General features: G+C 36.1%; 1 protein-coding gene across 3 annotated transcripts in view; it reads left to right on the top strand.

Annotated features, from left to right (window-relative positions):
* The window catches only part of MBD5 (methyl-CpG binding domain protein 5), a 61,649-nt gene extending 41,807 nt beyond the window's left edge, over nucleotides 1–19,842 (top strand). For 2 of the 3 annotated variants that reach the window (XM_017862168.1, XM_017862166.1), the window contains exons 8-10: nucleotides 9,078–9,151; nucleotides 16,424–16,499; nucleotides 19,235–19,842. In XM_017862168.1, coding sequence (XP_017717657.1) covers nucleotides 9,078–9,151; nucleotides 16,424–16,499; nucleotides 19,235–19,306 — 222 coding nt within the window. In that variant the 3' untranslated portion in view covers nucleotides 19,307–19,842. Of the gene's footprint in view, nucleotides 1–9,077; nucleotides 9,152–12,419; nucleotides 12,487–16,423; nucleotides 16,500–19,234 lie in introns of those variants that run through there. The other variant, XM_017862167.1, reaches the window with a different exon arrangement.
* The last annotated feature ends 554 nt before the right edge of the window (nucleotides 19,843–20,396 follow it).

The following is a 20,396-nucleotide window of genomic DNA, read 5'->3' as shown; positions in this document are numbered from 1 at the left end:
GACTAAGCTGAGTAAAACAACTGTAAACTTTACTATAGTGAATTGTGAAATATTGTGAACTTTTTTCCTGAGCCAGATTAAAGAGGACTAGGAGGCCTGTCTTCATTCACGTAGGTAACTGAGCTCAACGCAGACTACATGAGCTTGTTCATACAATTTCAGATAGGAAGCAGGAAATAGAATCTAGGTCCGAGGCAACTACTTGCTTCTGTTACATGAACTTTTAAGCATTGTTTCCTTAGAAATTACAAGTTTATCTGAAACATTTATTTCTATCTATGTGTTGTGGATTGATATGCAAATTATTGTCACATTTAGAATGGATTTACCCCCATCCTGTAATGTAGTTCCCCAGTGCTTAAAACACTGCTATGCAAAGTGAAGAAGAAAGGAAGCACCGAAAAGGCCTCAGATAATGCCACTGACTAAATTGTGATAAAGAGAATTTGGTTAGTTCATTGGAAAAGTTGGGATTCATTTAAAGGAATGATTAGTACTCTGCCATGAGAACTTTGTACTATTGTTGGAAAACAATTAGGTTCATCTTTTCTGTCACAGGTGAATCAATTTTTTACCCTAAATTATTTATCATATAATATTAATTCCCAGTCTTTTAAAATATTGAACTATTGCACTTAAGTTAGCAGGAATTTTTTCAGTTTGAAGATGTTATTTTTAAAAATATANACATTTATTTCTATCTATGTGTTGTGGATTGATATGCAAATTATTGTCACATTTAGAATGGATTTACCCCCATCCTGTAATGTAGTTCCCCAGTGCTTAAAAACACTGCTATGCAAAGTGAAGAAGAAAGGAAGCACCGAAAAAGGCCTCAGATAATGCCACTGACTAAATTGTGATAAAGAGAATTTGGTTAGTTCATTGGAAAAAGTTGGGATTCATTTAAAGGAATGATTAGTACTCTGCCATGAGAACTTTGTACTATTGTTGGAAAACAATTAGGTTCATCTTTTCTGTCACAGGTGAATCAATTTTTTACCCTAAATTATTTATCATATAATATTAATTCCCAGTCTTTTAAAAATATTGAACTATTGCACTTAAGTTAGCAGGAATTTTTTCAGTTTGAAGATGTTATTTTTAAAAATATATATTATTTTTAATATTTACTGTTTAATAAATGTTTGATAATGAACTTAATAAATGCCTCATATTTGCTTTCTACTTCAGAGCTATATTTCCCAGACTTCAGCTAAAGTTGCATATTACATATATTATTTACTTAAATTTTTTCTTTAAATTTATCACTTAATTGATTCATTCAATAAATATTTATTAGGCACATATGTACTAGGCACTATTCAAGTCACTTTTTAAATTTAAACAACTTTAGTTTTATCCTAGGATATTGTATGTGTAAAATCATAATGTTACTTGTATTTTTCTAATGTAAACTTATATGAATAATATGACTGTTAAAAATTTGCAAAGGAGGCTGGGCACAGTGGCTCACACCTATAATCCTAGTGCTTTGGGAGTCCGGGATCAGAGCATCACTTGAGGCCAGGAGTTCAAGACTAGCCTGGGCAACATAATGAAACCCCATCTCTACAAAAAATTGTTAAAAATTAGCAGGCATGATGCTGTACACCTGTGGTCCCAGCTACATGGGAGGCTAAGGTAAGGTGATCACTTGAGCCCGTGAGGTCAAGGCTGCAGTGAGCATGCCAGGCATGGTGGTGCACCCCTAAAATTTTAGCTACTTGGAAGACAGGTAGGAAGATCACTTGAGTTCTGGAATTCAAGGTTACAATGAGCTATGATCACACCACTGCACTCCAGTCTGGGTGACAGAGTGGAGACCTTGTCTCTAAAAAAAAAAAAACTAAAAAAGAATATTTAAAGGTTTGTCCATGTTTTACCTAAAATAAGTTTACATACCACCAGTGGCACTTTGGACTGCTTTGGTGTTCATAAAGCACCTTCATGTTTGTGGTCATTTTAGATCCTTTCAATAACCCGTAAAGATGTGCAGAATTATCCCCATTTTACAGATGGGAGAACTGAAGCTCAGAGAAGTGGCATCCCAAAGAATACAAATCACGGGTAGTTAAGCCAGGTCCCAACCTTGGTCTTCTACTCTAAATTTAGCATTCCTTACATTATGCCATTCCCCAGCAACAGGACTTTAAAGAAATGGAATGGGGAAGTAAAGAATGAAAAGGGGAGCTTGAGGTCAACTCTGTTATGAGATCAATGATGTGGCTAGTGCTCCATTATTCTTTGATGTTTGCACAACAGCTCTGCTTCAGCAATAAGGAGCACCAAAGAATTCACAAAGAGAGGTGTTGTCAAGATTAAAGCCTGCAGAAAATTTAATGTAATCTCCAGTTAACCAGCTGTATTTAAAAGTGATCTAGGATCATTGATCCAGGTTCTTCATTTTGTTTGTTTTTTGTTTTGTTTCTGAGACAGAGTCTCGCCCTGTCGCCCAGGCTGAAGTGCAATGGTGTGATCTCGGCTCACTGCAACCTCTGCCTTCCGGGATCAAACAATTCTCCTGCCTCAGCCTCCTGAGTAGCTGCGATTACAGATGCCTGCGACCACACCCAGCTATTTTTTGTATTTTAGTAGAGATGGGGTTTCACCATGTTGGCCAGGCTGGTCTTGAACTCCTGACCTCATGATCTGCCCACCTTGGCCTCCCAAAGTGCTGGGATTACAGGCGTGAGCCACCTTGTCCAGCCAGATCCAGGTTCTTCAAATATGTACTATATCTCTCTTTCGAGGGTTGGTGTACCTCTCTGAAGGGTTTATGTCTTCTTTTGTCAGACTTTAAGTTTCTTCTGAGCTACATGAGGTCCCACTGTGCTGACACCAAATCAAAACTTAATTAAATTACCAAATGTGTAATATGGGCCTTCTGAACAAAATAAGCAACCAGAGATTTAGCCTTGTTCAGAAAACTCTTAATCATCCACCACATAGTAATCTCTGGCTTTATGAATATGTTTCTATCCACACTGAACAAACTGTAAAACTATTTATGTTGAAGAATTATTGTATCTAAACAATTTGAATGAAAGAAGAGTTTTAATAGTCAAAAGTATTGGTAGGGCACGATGGCTCATGCCTTTAATCTTAGCACTTTTGGAGGCCAAGGCAAGCAGATCACTTGAGCCCAGGAGTTTGAGATCAGCTTGGGCAACATAATGAGACCCCTGTTTCTACAAAAAAATTTTTTAAAATTAGCTGGGCATTGTGGCACACACCTGTGGTCCCAGCTACTCAGGAGAGTGAAGTGGGAAGATTACTTGAAGCCCAGGAGGTCGAGGCTGCCATGAGCCAAAATCACGCCACTGCATTCCAGCCTGGCCAACAGAGTGAGACCATGTTCAAAAAAAAAAAAAAAAATTGACATTTAATGTATGTGTATATATTTATACATTAATAAGTGAACTATGAATACATATAAATTCCAGGTAACTTTATGATTCTTAAATGACATGAGTAAGGAGTTACACCATGATGGCCAGTACTATTAGCATCATTGCTATCAGCATGAAACTGTGTGGGTAGATGATGAGTAAAGATAAAAGATAAAGCCCTCTCCTAAATTCTCACTAAGATAGAGTTAAATAATTTGTGAAACTCCTGGCTTGTGATTGTACAAGAATACAAGATTTTAATTATAGATAAAAGTATTATCTTAAATTACTTGTTCCTTTAGTGTAAGTTTTATAAAATATTTGTGTGTGTTTAACCTTTTAATGTTACATTTATGTATTTGATTTCCTCATACTTTTTTAAATTTACAAGTTAGCTAAGTAATTTACAAGGGAGTGTTCATTAAACATGATTTCTATTTAACTAGAAGCTGAATTTATTTTGTTGTTCTCTGATACCATTTTGGGAGGGTATCTTTAAAGTTTCTTGAATATTTTCAAATGTATAAATATTTCCCCAGAAAAAACATACATTCTTCATATATATTTCACAACACAGTAAAGTGCTGAAATCCTGAAACAAACTAAACTTTCTTCTGAATATGTACGATCTTGTTATAGCAGAAATGCACAGCAGTATATATCTTACTTATATTTAGTTTCAGAAAGACTATCTTTGCTTTCTTTTTCAAGGTCATTTAATCCTTTATAAATAACCCCATCTCTACAAAAAATTGTTAAAAATTAGCAGGCATGATGCTGTACACCTGTGGTCCCAGCTACATGGGAGGCTAAGGTAAGGTGATCACTTGAGCCCGTGAGGTCAAGGCTGCAGTGAGCATGCCAGGCATGGTGGTGCACCCCTAAAATTTTAGCTACTTGGAAGACAGGTAGGAAGATCACTTGAGTTCTGGAATTCAAGGTTACAATGAGCTATGATCACACCACTGCACTCCAGTCTGGGTGACAGAGTGGAGACCTTGTCTCTAAAAAAAAAAAAACTAAAAAAGAATATTTAAAGGTTTGTCCATGTTTTACCTAAAATAAGTTTACATACCACCAGTGGCACTTTGGACTGCTTTGGTGTTCATAAAGCACCTTCATGTTTGTGGTCATTTTAGATCCTTTCAATAACCCGTAAAGATGTGCAGAATTATCCCCATTTTACAGATGGGAGAACTGAAGCTCAGAGAAGTGGCATCCCAAAGAATACAAATCACGGGTAGTTAAGCCAGGTCCCAACCTTGGTCTTCTACTCTAAATTTAGCATTCCTTACATTATGCCATTCCCCAGCAACAGGACTTTAAAGAAATGGAATGGGGAAGTAAAGAATGAAAAGGGGAGCTTGAGGTCAACTCTGTTATGAGATCAATGATGTGGCTAGTGCTCCATTATTCTTTGATGTTTGCACAACAGCTCTGCTTCAGCAATAAGGAGCACCAAAGAATTCACAAAGAGAGGTGTTGTCAAGATTAAAGCCTGCAGAAAAATTTAATGTAATCTCCAGTTAACCAGCTGTATTTAAAAGTGATCTAGGATCATTGATCCAGGTTCTTCATTTTTGTTTGTTTTTTGTTTTGTTTCTGAGACAGAGTCTCGCCCTGTCGCCCAGGCTGAAGTGCAATGGTGTGATCTCGGCTCACTGCAACCTCTGCCTTCCGGGATCAAACAATTCTCCTGCCTCAGCCTCCTGAGTAGCTGCGATTACAGATGCCTGCGACCACACCCAGCTATTTTTTGTATTTTTAGTAGAGATGGGGTTTCACCATGTTGGCCAGGCTGGTCTTGAACTCCTGACCTCATGATCTGCCCACCTTGGCCTCCCAAAGTGCTGGGATTACAGGCGTGAGCCACCTTGTCCAGCCAGATCCAGGTTCTTCAAATATGTACTATATCTCTCTTTCGAGGGTTGGTGTACCTCTCTGAAGGGTTTATGTCTTCTTTTGTCAGACTTTAAGTTTCTTCTGAGCTACATGAGGTCCCACTGTGCTGACACCAAATCAAAACTTAATTAAATTACCAAATGTGTAATATGGGCCTTCTGAACAAAATAAGCAACCAGAGATTTAGCCTTGTTCAGAAAAACTCTTAATCATCCACCACATAGTAATCTCTGGCTTTATGAATATGTTTCTATCCACACTGAACAAACTGTAAAACTATTTATGTTGAAGAATTATTGTATCTAAACAATTTGAATGAAAGAAGAGTTTTTAATAGTCAAAAAGTATTGGTAGGGCACGATGGCTCATGCCTTTAATCTTAGCACTTTTGGAGGCCAAGGCAAGCAGATCACTTGAGCCCAGGAGTTTGAGATCAGCTTGGGCAACATAATGAGACCCCTGTTTCTACAAAAAAATTTTTTAAAATTAGCTGGGCATTGTGGCACACACCTGTGGTCCCAGCTACTCAGGAGAGTGAAGTGGGAAGATTACTTGAAGCCCAGGAGGTCGAGGCTGCCATGAGCCAAAATCACGCCACTGCATTCCAGCCTGGCCAACAGAGTGAGACCATGTTCAAAAAAAAAAAAAAAAAATTGACATTTAATGTATGTGTATATATTTATACATTAATAAGTGAACTATGAATACATATAAATTCCAGGTAACTTTATGATTCTTAAATGACATGAGTAAGGAGTTACACCATGATGGCCAGTACTATTAGCATCATTGCTATCAGCATGAAACTGTGTGGGTAGATGATGAGTAAAGATAAAAGATAAAGCCCTCTCCTAAATTCTCACTAAGATAGAGTTAAATAATTTGTGAAACTCCTGGCTTGTGATTGTACAAGAATACAAGATTTTAATTATAGATAAAAGTATTATCTTAAATTACTTGTTCCTTTAGTGTAAGTTTTATAAAAATATTTGTGTGTGTTTAACCTTTTTAATGTTACATTTATGTATTTGATTTCCTCATACTTTTTTAAATTTACAAGTTAGCTAAGTAATTTACAAGGGAGTGTTCATTAAACATGATTTCTATTTAACTAGAAGCTGAATTTATTTTGTTGTTCTCTGATACCATTTTGGGAGGGTATCTTTAAAGTTTCTTGAATATTTTTCAAATGTATAAATATTTCCCCAGAAAAAACATACATTCTTCATATATATTTCACAACACAGTAAAGTGCTGAAATCCTGAAACAAACTAAACTTTCTTCTGAATATGTACGATCTTGTTATAGCAGAAATGCACAGCAGTATATATCTTACTTATATTTAGTTTCAGAAAGACTATCTTTGCTTTCTTTTTCAAGGTCATTTAATCCTTTATAAATAATATAGTTCATTATAAGAGTATGTTAGAGGCTTAGAGGCAGATTTAAATGAAGAAACCATGGTAGAGTATTAGTTCAGAAAAAATATCCCTGGAAAATTATTCAAGCATAAAAAAATTGAGTATAAATTTGGGCAAGTTGTCATCTAAATTTTGTAGAAATATAATTTTAAATAGTTTGACCTAAATTTTTTAGTGTGCCTGTGTGTGTGTGTGTGTGTGTATTTTATATATGTGTGTGTAATTTTATATATATAAATGCTATATATATATATATATATATATATATAATGACTATATTTCAATGTACATTGGAGTTGGTATGGTGGAGAGAAATTGAGCACGTTGGAGTCAGACCTGAGTTTCAGTTCTGGCCATGTTATTTAAATGCACCAAGTCCCATCTGTAATACTATAAAAGTAATACTAGTTTGCAGTAGTATCATATTAAATGATAAAACAGTGCCTTTTACATAATAAATGCACAAGAAATGTTTTTACTGTCCCTTATTCCATAATTAATTAAAAATAAAAATTGAAGACTTAAAAAAATACTCTGACCTAACTTTGTTTTTTAAATTAAGACCAATGGGGTAAGTTTTAATTGCTGTGTCTTGCTTTGTTTCATTGTGAATCTGATTCTGTGACCAGATTAACCCCTTCTGAGATCCCTCGCTACACCAGTTTAACTCTAATAGAAGTTTATGTTATATAGCACAACTCCTTTCCTGCTGCCAAGAAGCTTATTTAAATATAAGTGGAATCATTTATTGATTACAAAACTGAAATATGCAAAACATTTTCCATATCCCCTTCATGTGAGTGAATACAGGATGGAGGCTCATTTCTAACATGAAATGTGAAAGTGCATCCAGGCACCTTTTTTTTTTTTAAACAACACATGGATACATTTAGCTTACTTTAGCTTTTCCAGTGGTCCCAGTAACCCATTAGGGCTTTATGTGAAGTGTTATTGGAACAAAGTTGTCTCTTGTGCTGCCACACAGTGAGTTGGGTATGTATGAACTTGTGTATAAGACATTTGTGCGGGCAAAATACAAAAACATGAAAAGGAAAACATTTCCGGTATTTGACTGTTTTTCTCATTGAATATTAGAAATGCTTGTTTTCAGACTTAATAATGAAAACCTCTCGTTAATCATAACTGTGTTCTAGATTGGAAGGGGTCATAGAGAAGTTATTTCTAAAGGACATTCATGAGTCAATCTTGAGGATACAAAGGCAAAAGTTTATAATCATTTCATTGCTTATTAGTGTTTATTTTCTTACCCATGAGGCATTTTGTTTAACTCTGTATCTTTATATAACAGTGGATTGGGGGTTGAAGGAGAAATGGGGGTAAAGTGACTGGCTTTCACCCCAATTGAATAGCTGAGTTACTTGCCTTGAAACTATGCTTACACAGCAAGCAACATTATTTTTACTTAGATTGTGTGTGTGTGTGTTACAGAATAAAATAGCCATGTTTTCTAAAAGTGTTTTATTCCCAAGTCACATACAAGTTTTCCTAATTATTAATTGTTTTTATTGTGGGGAGGTGGCTTCAAGAACCATGATAGACATTCTCAGGGGTGTGTAGCAAAGGTTGCACGCTCCACACACACACATATCCCCCCACCACCCTTGGTGGCTGACCTCTGTTGACATAGCTGACTACACACAGACTGGCAGTCAGAAAGCAAGATAGGACAAAGGACACACCCACAAGGCGTAGCAACACCCTTTTCTCATGTTTGATGGCCTCTGTACACTGCCAAATGTGTACTAGGTCATGATCATTACTGAATGCTAAGATAAGTGTTCAACAAGACTTGTCACATTTTAATTTTCACAGCAGTTCTAGCAGGAAGGTAGGTATTATTGTCCTCATTTTACAGAGGAGGAGACTGAGGCTCAGAAAATGTGTTTTACTCCTACTAGGAAGTGAAAAGTAGGAATCAAACTTTGATCTGTTTGCTCCAAAGCCCACTCACTTCACTAACTACCACTCTTGTCTTCCCCTGATCACAGTAGTCTGATACTGCAGATTTGCAGTTGCTAAGAAAGTGAACCAGGATCTCTGATTTTTATGATTTTGTGAGTTGAAGGTTGTTTAAATTCCAGATCTTATTCCCAAAATATTATTTTCAAAATGTTGACAATTTTAAAGCCAAACAGCTTTTCAGTTCCACTGATGTTGCAGCCTGGAGCCACAGAATCAACCTCTAATGATTGAGTGAGAACAGAAGATTTGACAAGGCAGTGAAGGTTAAGGCTCCCCTCCCCGCCAGTGCAGCACCTGCTCCTACGGCAGGAAAGTAAACACCATGTTTAACAATTACAGGTCTGGGTAATGTGGTTTGGTCTTCATACCTTCACTCAGGTGGAGCCCGAGAAGTTGAAGACACTAACGGAAGGTTTGGAAGCCTACAGCCGTGTCCGGAAAAGGAACAGAAAGTAAGCACTTTTTAAAGATTTTACTTTGTTTTTCAAGGATATAATTTACTGTTTTTTCATCAAAGGGACAATGAAATCTCACTGATTCTGTCCATGTTGTGACCTGCCTAAGTAAAGTTTGTTACCACCAAAGAGGACCGTTATAGACAAGCCAAATTAGTGATTACAGAAAATATCCTCTTAACAATTTATGTTTACACTCTGTGTAATATCTGCCCCTTCATCAGTTCGTTCTTCATTCCCTGCATCTTCATTCCTCTCATTTAGTGGAAAATAAAATATAATTCATATTCTCAACATATAGGAATTAAATAGGCTCTGGAAGTGTAGTGAATCATTCCATTTGCACTTCAAATAATTTGGGGAGTAAATACCCCTCGTTGTACACGTAAATAATTTTGGCAGATTAACTACTAGTCAAAGTGATGCAAAATAAAGATTTTTTTTGTTGTTGCATCAGGGGTGTGGACTTGAAAGTAAGTTTTCTTTGGAATTACAACAAGAAGTTGAATTTCAGGCCAGTGTTATTCAAGTTTTTCTAAATATTTATTTTCTGAATAAATGTAGTACAGACAAGCAGATAATATTCGAAGCACAGTTTTTACTGTGATACAATGTATGTTTATGTATCATAACTATTATTTCATATTAAGGTAGAGAACTACAAATGTGCTTCTTTATATGTACATAGAAAGCTATTTAAAAATGTGTAATTGATATACCTGTTCTGTTGCTATACTAATTTCCACATTATCAAGCAACCAAGAATTACATATTAATTAATTTTTATTCATTTGCAAAATGATCCTCACATTTCCCCCAAATATTGACACATAGGCTTAATGTGTTTATGTATTATCATCTTCCTAAAAATACCATTTTAACTTTTGTTTGTACTTCAAGACTTACAAAGTGGAGATCAGAATGATTTGTAGTGTATCTTGCATAGAAGGCTTATCTAATGATATCAGTAATATCTATTAGAAAGCATTCTCTTTCACTTTATGGTGTTTCCCATAATTCTGGCCAGAGGCATAATTTTAGAAGTCAGCAAATCTTAGGAAGACTCTTCACCTCAATAAAAGGTATCTGAAAAGATGACAGCTGCAAGGGGCAAACTCCTATGTCTCTATGTCCTGAACTCCTTTAAAAGGTAGCAAATTGGTATTGGTTGTGTGAAAGGCCAAGTTAATTGCCAGATAACAATTAGACCTGGTAAGGAAAATAGGGATCAGGGTCCCTTCTACTCTTACTGAAGCACACTTGCTCTGCAGAGCTTAGCAACAAGATAAGGCCACTAAAATTAATACAAGGTCTGGATGAAAGGAGGAAAATTGCAAATTACCTACATCACAAATTTGCAGTGGGCCAGTTGCTGTAAACTATTCAACAGTACCCATTTCTTTGGTATAAAAGAGCCCTAAAAATGTTTCCTACAGTGAAACATGCCAGTTACTTGGATTATGTACAAAATAAAGTTAGTAACAGAAATAAAATAACTCCTCCAAATATTCAAATACATTGCCTTGAAATGAGCTGAATTTTCCCCATGTATTTGATATTAAGCAATTTCTGAAAGGTAACGAGTAACAAACTACAATTTTAAAAATTTTTCTTCAAAGCCAATTTCCTATTTGTAGTAAATTAATGTGAGATCTATCTAAAGGAATTCTCCTCATGATAACCATAAACTTAGAGTACAGATTGGAGAAGTAAAAGTAGAAAATACAAAACTAACACTTATAAAAAGAACTTTATTTACCATACTATTGTCTAAGCAGACAGACTTTCCTTTTCGATGCCTAGTAGAATGCTTTACATTTTGCACATGTAATTGTAAATTCATCCTTTTATTCTCCCAGTCACAAGATGGGCCAAAATTACTGAGTCCATTTGCAGATGCGGACACTCGGACTGAAATAGTTTAAATAATTAGTTGAAAGTCCCACAACTGATAAATTATATGTTGAAACAAATCATTTTTTAATTTATGCATTTATTCCCAATTTAAGGAGACAAATTTAGCAAAAAATCTGTGCCAGGAACAGTGCTACAGTCCCTGAAGCTCACTGTTTAGTGAAAGAGACAGATGCAGAAACAAATAATTCAAATGTCAAAATTGCAACAACAGCAATATATATGTACTATATTTTGGGTTCATAGGGAAAGGGCAGGTAAAGGAAGGGTTCCTAGAGGGGATGATATGTGGGCCAAGCCTTAAACACTATATAGGCATCAGCCACACAAAGGAAACAAAGACCAAGATGGGGTGGGATAGTGTGTAGATGAGAGCAGCAGTTGGATTTTGAGGACTATAAAGTATCGGATGGGAAGTTATAAGAAGTATAAGCAGGAACCAGATCAAAAAGGGCCTAGTAAGGGCAAATAGGATGTTTTACTGTTTTGGAAGTGCCTAAAGGGGGCAGGTGGTTGCATTTTTCACCTTAGGTATGGCGGTGTAGGAGGACAAATTTTAAGGCAACAATATTGAAGATGAAGAGATTGTTCAGGAGCCATGGCAGAATACAAGGGAGAATGAGGACCCAAACCAGGAGCTGGCGGAGTTGGGGATGAGGATGGAAGAGAAGGAATGTGGTCAAGAAATACTTAGGAGGTAAAATAGAAAGAACATGGGGTAAATGATCAGAATGTAAAGGAAAGGGAACAAAATCAAGGACAGCTCTCAGGTTTTCAGCTTGGGTGACTTGGTAGGTTGTAGAAACACTGACTGAAGTGGAGGTTACAGGGGGAAGCTGTTGAGTACAGTTTGGGGTGCCTGTAGGATAGGCTGGACATACATGCCTGAAACCAGGGAGAAATGGTATTTGACAGTGTACAAATAACTGAAGTCACACAAAGATACTTTGACCAATTTGAAGAATAGTAGGCTAAGGATTGAACATGCATTAGAATGAAGAAGATGGGAAGAATGGTCAGTGAGGAGGAGGAGAATCAGGGAAAGTAGATAGAGTCTCAAAAGTCAAAGACTGATAAAGTGATCAACAGAGGTCCAGTAAGACAAAAACTGAAAAATCTCCATCCGATTGGACAATTTGAAGGTCATTGGTAAACTTAAATGAGAACAGGTTCCAATAGGGTGATGCATATACACACAAAGTGGCTATGGGTTGAAGATTAAATGAGAATAAGGAAATAGGGAGAGGAGATGTAGATTATTTACTCTTCTTTCTACCCATAATGTGAAAATTTTCTGAAAAATAACAAAGAAAGAATTTTTTAAATGACAAAGATTTGACTGCTTTTGTAGACTGAGGGGAAGAAGAAAAGAGGAAAAGGCTGAAAAAGGAAGGTGTCATTTGGAACAAGAGAATTAAGAGGTTGGTTTTTTACCTGGACTCAAGTCCTGTTTCTACCACTTCATAGCCGTATGTTCATAATCTCCCGGAGCCTAAATTTTTCATTTCTAAAATGGGCATAATCCTACTTTAGAATTGTTGTAACATAGATAATATAGACAGAGCCTCAGCACAGTACTTGGCACATGTCATTCAGTAAATAGCTATTTTTCTTATAAAGATACAGGTGAAAGAAAGAAAATTATCTGTTATTTTTGCCAATTGAAACATTCTACCGTGATATTAGATGTTTAGAATTTTATGTAGTCTTTTAATCCTCACTGTCCTCAAAGTATACAACAAACTGCACAACAAATAAGTATCTTTAAATGTATGTTCTAATTCTATCCTAATAGCAACATATGTATTTAACACATTACTTAGGGCAGTTTTGTACTTAAAAGCAGAAATAGCTTTATTAAAGAAAAATTCCACAGCTTTTACATATGTTATGGTTTTCATTTAAGTGAGGAGCAAATCTTCTGTCTATAGGTATGTATACATTTCTTGGGAAACCTGATTTTTTGTGAATCTGGAAAACAATAAAGTGATTAAATAAATCATACTTGCACTTTAAAACCAAGGAATGATACTTACCATGTTAAATTTTCTTAGATCTTCATACATTCCCCAGGCATTCGGTTTCAGAGTGCAGGGTTCTTGACTTTTATGTCTCACCCATATTTGTTACGCACTGGATGAAGTGAGTCACTTAAACTCTAAACTGACAGTGAAGAACAACTTGTAATTTCTTATTTCCCTTCTATTTCTTGTGCTATTCATAGATGTGTACCTGGCTTTTTAAAAAAATTAGTGAATTTAAAGATAATATATGACAATATAGCCAATGAAGTTGACAAGTGGCAGTTATCTCCATTAATAATTAGAAATGTGATTATATGAACATCTATTACTTAATCAAGTAGGTTTTAGAGTGTCCATTAGTAAAAATGTTTATTATTAAATGTCAGCGGGGAATAGAAAATAGTAGAAGAAACTCCACAGGGAGGCCCTCTGGACTGAAAGACTGAATTTTGACTAATTGTTCATTTCTTGAATTCATAGAGCTTTTTCTTCCTCTTTTAAGTTCATTCTTCCCTGACCTGACTAGTAACTGGTCTGCAGATTTGACATCTGGGAGAGTCTCTCTTTATCTCTCAAATCTCATGATGTATACAAATAATTTCATGCCCCACATCTATGTATTTATTTTCTCTTCCAAAAGTAGTCATTTCTCCCTCTATTAACAACTACGTTGTGTTAAAGGTGAAACATTATACTAATTTAGCTTGAATTAATGCAAAGTGTTTACAAATATTTTAAATATCTTGAAGAATGAGATGACAAAACTCATGAAACTTTTTTTCAACAAGTAATGTTGAATCGTTTTTGTGCTTGAATGGTAATTGTTATTGCAATTTTTCATGGTTAGGTAAAAGTTTTTTACCTATGACTATTACTTTTGAAAACTATAGTCAAATATCCATTTTCTTCATTACAAAATTAGAATTGATTTCACCAAATTCTTAAAAAGTCATGAAGTATCACATACAAACAGTTGTCATAATACCTATTCTATCAAATTGTTGTAAGGATTAAATGAGATAATGTATATAGAGTTTTAATACAATACTTGGCACATAGACATTTTAAAATAAATAACAGGTATTTCTTTTACTAAGATTAAAGGTGAGAGAAGCAAGGTTCTCTGGAGGTTTTTCGTTAAAACATTGTAACTTCATTTTAAATATTTAGAACTTTGTATAGTCAATTTTAAACTCCTAAGATATTCTAATCAAAATTTATAATAAATAAATGTCTTTTAAAACTTATGTTAATACATCAAACTTATGTTCATACGAAATAAATAGTAAGGATAAATTTATTTAACACACTACACACAGTGTGATATTGTCAGGCAACGTGGCAATGATAATACTGTCAGAACCCTTGCCAAGCAGCCTCAGCAAACCCTAGGTGGCCTTACAGAGTGCTCCCAGGAGCTTGCTTGGCAGACACCTCATTAGGAAAACAACTGAGACTGACTCCATGAGATGACCAGGGCCCCTTGAAACTGGAATGGGTAGGTAAATGGAAGACAGTACATGCATAATAAAAAAGCTTCTTACATAGCAGTTAGAAGGAATGAATAGATTATACAAACTAGATGGTATTTAAAACAGTTATAAGGAGAAAAAAAGTCAAGTATGTGTATCTGACACCTTTTGTGTGTGTATATTTTAAAAAACACACATAAAACAATACTAAAGTATAAAAGCAGACTAAAAGTTGAGGGGGGAAGGTGAGGGAAAATGGGACCAGGATGGATAACAACTGGGGACTCCAGCTTTATTTTTTTAATATAAAAGACTTAAAGGAAATAGGTAATTTATTAACATTTCGTTCCAGGAGGGGAATATGTTAGGTTTATTTTATCATGTGTACTCCTCTGCATTTTTAAATTTCTAAAATAAATGACAAAATATAAAAGCTAAAGACTAGCTTACAGGGCAGCAAAAGGTAGAAGGGAAGTGGTTGATGCCATATTACCCTTATAATTTAGTTAAAACCAATACACTAATTTTTCCTTTCAGTTAAACTGACCTAAGTACATATATTTTTTTTGAAACGTAGGACCATCTGGGCCACCTTTGACAAATGTTTTTGTTTAGCAAATACATAGAGCATCTATGGTATGCCTAGCACTATGGTACTCAGGGGTGGAAAACTCGGAGTTCTCAAAGTGTAGACAGAAACTCAGTGTATGCATTGTCCAGTCCTGGTGTGTGAGGATAAAACCTAGTGAAAGCTATGGTAAACTGAACTAAAGTTCAAAAATGTTTCGAAACACTCTGCTAACCAAACTAAATACGACAGTAAGCCAAAGCCAAATTCTCCCACGACTGCAAATTTCCAGTCTCCATGGTAGATGCTGAGATAGGATTTAACTCATGGAAACCCATGCTAACCGCCTGTTACGAAAACGTTACCTCCAGCAACTTTTCTAGTAATTGTCATGACAGGATAAATGAAAAAAATCACCTTAGTATTTGGAAAAAATGGGTAATTACTTATTTGCGTAAAGGAGGAAAAACAAGTTAACAGTCAGGATGGGCAAAGTGTACATAACCACAGGGGTGGGTAGCATGGATTTACCTGATTTTAGTTCAACAGCTTCGTAGATGTAAGCTTCAAAAATGGTAGATGCACCGTGTGTGTTATTCAGGCCAAACGTGTAATGGAATGCTAAGTGGAGAGAAAAGGTCAGAGAAGTGATAGGCACCCTGAGGCTGTCATTCTTTATCTGTTCAAATATTTACATCATTTTGGCTTTTGGGAAAATGTGCTGGGGGGTAGGCTGGGAGCCTCAGGTGCGTCAGAGTTAAGCTGTTTCCCACCCTGGAACGGGCCTCAGGATTTCAGCCTTCAGTAGCTCAACTCCAGAGCCAGAACGCCCCAGAGAGGGCAGAGGGAGCTGCCTAGTGGCCAGAGCCTGCAGTTCAGCCCCTCCGCCCTTCCTCTGGTCACACAGCCAGGCTGCCTGAGAAAGAAACAAGAAGCAATGCAGGACCGGCCGGAGCCAGGGAGCATGAGCAGTGTCTCTGGGAGAGGGAACCCGTGGCCCAACTTTCTTCCCAAATCACCAGATTGTGGAAGAAGCATATGGAAGAGGAAGAAGTCCATCTCCCCGCCCGACAATCTGTTCAACTTTTCTTTTCAGTAGTTCTGTGACTTTAATCATTAGTATTCAGTGGTAAGAATCCCAGAGTGATGTTTTGTCATCTGAATTTTCCAAACGCGAGTATAAATTGGCTTTCTCTCGTGGAATTGGTACTTTTGTTTTCTGATTAGGAAATTAAATTGAGTTTTGTTTCTTTAATTTTTTAATCTGGTGTGTTGTTTTCATTAATTCCAGAAGTGGAAAGCTAAATAACCATTTAGAAGCTGCTATTCATGAGGCCATGAGTGAACTGGACAAAATGTCTGGGACTGTAAGTTAATTTATTTTCCATATACTGTGTTTCTTAGAAAATAAATTATGTTACACTTTTGGTAAAGTCTCTTGAATATTGTCAAACAACTCACGTAGCAATACTAATTTACTAGCCTAGAAAAAGAAGACAAATATCAGAAAAGATTCAAAGTCATTTAAGAAAAAAAAAAAAAAAACCTACTGCATTAACTATGTCTTTCTTCCTGAGATAAGTAACTTTTGTTTTGCCACATAACATTCTTTTAAAATATGAGCAGCAAAATATTGATGTTCAAACCACAGCTTTCTACACTTGACTCTGTGAATGGCCGTGGCCATTACTGTTGCCTATATATTTAGTAATGCAAATTTTGTTCTGTCCTTTGAACCAAAAGACAGTAGGGGTCAAGATCAAGAGTATATAGACCTCTCATATCCCATTTTTATTGAACTGTGCATGTAATAGCATTGAGTGTGAGAAGTTGAATCGTTATCCTCCAGTTCACACATTGACTGATGTAAATACTTAAAATATAATTTTGGTAATATGTTAAAAATGTGAATTGTCTAGGCTATTTCGCATGAAAAATAATTTATTTTATTTGACCTTATGTTACAAGGTTATCTGAATCCCAACAAACCATCCAATGGCAATTGAATGATGGGATTAGTATGGGTTTTAGAGATTTCATAATCCAACCAACCCATCATTTCGCAGATGGGTGAATTGAAGCCCTGAGACATTAAATTTCCTGATAAAATTATAGGAAAGATCTAGATTGGGGACTATAAACTCAAATGTTTTCTAGGACCAGTCAAATAGTATCAGTAAGTAAAGTGGGCCAGGTATGAGAAAACAGCAGTTGGAACGGATGAGAAATGCCAGTAAAGATCCATGGGTTAGGGTAGGCTACCAATCTAGAGGCTCAGCACAGTAAAAGCCATTACCCACCTGAGTCTGGTGCTGGTTGAGGAAGGGGTTGCTCCACACCAGGGCACAGATTCTTTCTGTATCTAGTGACCACCTCTCTTAGGACCTCAGAGTGCTTCATTATATCCTTTGCATTTTGCCTTGAAGGTAAAAGAAAAGAGCATGCTAAGAATACTGCCAGCATAGGTTTATGAGCCAGACTAGTCATTCTGTTGACTTTCCACTAACCTGACCTAATCACATGATCTTCTTAAGTAGAATAGGAAATAGAGCATAGAATGTGCCTGCCCAGGAAAAAGAGAAAATGAGGTTGGCCATCGTCTCTCTAGACTCTGCCTCAGGACATTTGGCCCTGGTGGAAATCAGGTAGTTGAGAGTAGTAAGGGCCGGGGCAACCTAGGAGGCATGTACTGTCTCCAGAAGGCATTCCGTCCATGCTCCAGCAGATCTTAGACATCTGGGAAATTGTGTTCATGTTGCAAGATCTTTCCATTTTTCATAAAAAACTAGAAGTCTAGAGGTAAAATTTCTCATTTTTATGTGTTGACAACTGTTTTAAAAAATATTAAAGTGCCATATGGCTAAACAAAATACCATTTCAGGCCACATTTGGTCCACAGATTACTAGTTTGCAGTCTCAGTTATAAAAAGTTTCTTTCCTCGGTTATAAAAAGTTTTGGCTCTTTACTACAGACTAGTGGCTTTTAAAATGTGTATGGAAAAGATTAGGAGGAATAGGCAGATTGAAAAACCCATAAATATTATTTAAAATTTGAAAATATTATTTTTTTAAAAGCATTCTGCATTTGAGTCTGGATAGCATTGCCCTTTGCTGTTGTCTAAACATTATTTTTAAGCATGTAATTGAGCCAACTTGTAGTGGATCTTGAGAGTCAATTGTACTCATCTCTTCCTAACTCTAAGTCCTGTGACATAAGGTTGGCCAGGATAAAAGTTTTACACCACAGAAACTGGCAAAATGCTACAATGGACTTGTGTCCAAATGCTGATAAAGCATTTGCTACACCACTGCCTTGGGTTCATCCCTCCTCTCCTGGGTATTTGGACCTTGCTCCTTCCCACCGATAGCTACGAGACAATTTGATCACTCCCTCCTCCAAATTATATCTGCTATCTAATGCTGCTCAGCCGCTGCTCAATCTGATGAACAGCACTAAATGTTGCTAGTTCCTGCATTAGTACATAAAGGAAGGTGAATTGTATTAACTGCTCCTCCCAGACTACACAATTTCAGATCTGCCAACAGATGATAGTGGTATTCTCTTTTCCATTTTGATTCTTCTCATGAACAAACATCCTTAGGCTGAGCTATGTGTGCATGTTCTTGTAATTTGTGACCCTTCCTAGTCATTGTAAAATAAGTAGGGTAACAAAGTGAGGGAAAAAAAGGGGTATGTTTGTTGTATAATTATTCACTCTTCCAGGCTGTAGTGAAATTGGTGATCTAGGGTCTCTGACAGGGAAGGCTTTATTTTTGTTTTAAATGGACAATGGGGTAACAACTGCACATTGCATTTCCCATACTTGATTTTGTCCAGTTCATCCTTTGTTTTCCACTGTCTATTGGCACCCCCAGAGTGTTGCACTGCTTATGAGTTTCTAGCATTCTGCATTCTCTGTAATGACTGTGGGCACACTGACATCTGGGGTCTTGGTAAACATTTGAAGTGCCTCAGGATATCAGTAATTGAAAGTGAAAGCCAGAGTCTACTCCCTACCCTGTTTCTTTGTCAGAAATTATATGGTGTTTGTGATTTCATCCTCTGTTGTTGTTGTTGTTTTTTCTACCTTTTTATTTCCAGGTACACCAAATCCCACAGAATGACAGACAAATGAGACCCCCCAAACCCAAGAGGAGGAAGATCTCCAGATAACAGAGACTACTCCACTAATGCGCAGTGTTTAATAAAGGAACATGCACAGATGTATCTGTATATAGGTATTGATATAGCCACTGTTATATCAATATTTAGACTATGGCAGATAGCTACCACCACCATAGGGTGCTAAAAGAAACAGTGATACAAAAGTTTTTTGATCAGGAAGGATAATGAATGCTGGAAAAACCAATCAAAATCTCTGTGTGATGAGAGTGATAAATGGTCAAGAGATTACTGAGAAACTCTTTTTCTATAATACTAAATTGTGATTATAAGAAATAGTCCAAATGTTTCTGAAGAATTTTCAATGTTGTATATAGAAAATACAGAATTTCATGGTGATATCAGAAATGTAAATATTGTACAATATTGTCATGTACAAGCGTACCTAATGCACACTTTATCTTTTATTGTACAAAGAAATAGTGTACAAAATTCTTTGGTTTCTATGGAGTACACCTACCAGAGACTACCAGTGTAAAGTGATAAATAAAAATACAACCTAAATGCTTTTCTATGATAATGTAAAAGATGCTGTTTTTGTATTTAACAGCAGAGAAAAGGCATGATGATGTAATATCTGAATTATGACATACACTGCACACCACTGAGTGTCCATTTATATTGTGTGTTTGGAATGAACCTTGCCTGGAAGCACTGGACTCAATTTCGGGTGTCTAGGAAATTGCAACCTTGCAGATTTCTAAAGGGAAGAGGGCTCACAGGTCTAAATTAAGAATTCAGAAACTGCAACCATTTGTTGCATATTTTTTTTACCTAAGTTTTAAAATAGAATAGGTTTTATAAAAAAAAAATCTTAGATGGAATATTTTACTCAGCCATTTCTGTAGTTAACATTTGATAGCCACCTGTTGAAGCAGATAGCTTATACTGACTGCACCATCGCTGGTGCTCAGAATTGAGGGTTTTTTTGCAAATGATATCTGACAAGGTAAAACTTTCTATTTCCATACATGGAGGCAAAAGCCCCACTTTGCAACCATTATCAGAGGTAAGGTTGATTATAATTCATTTTTTTTTGTAGTGGCAAAAATAAATATGAATCATCAAAGCAAGTTTCATA

The sequence above is a fragment of the Rhinopithecus bieti genome, unplaced genomic scaffold (genome assembly GCF_001698545.2).
Source record: "Rhinopithecus bieti isolate Rb0 unplaced genomic scaffold, ASM169854v2 scaffold_63976, whole genome shotgun sequence".
Lineage (NCBI taxonomy): Eukaryota > Metazoa > Chordata > Mammalia > Primates > Cercopithecidae > Rhinopithecus > Rhinopithecus bieti.
The sequence above is the reverse complement of the archived record's forward strand: the minus strand, read 5'-3'. Positions and strand labels throughout refer to the sequence as shown.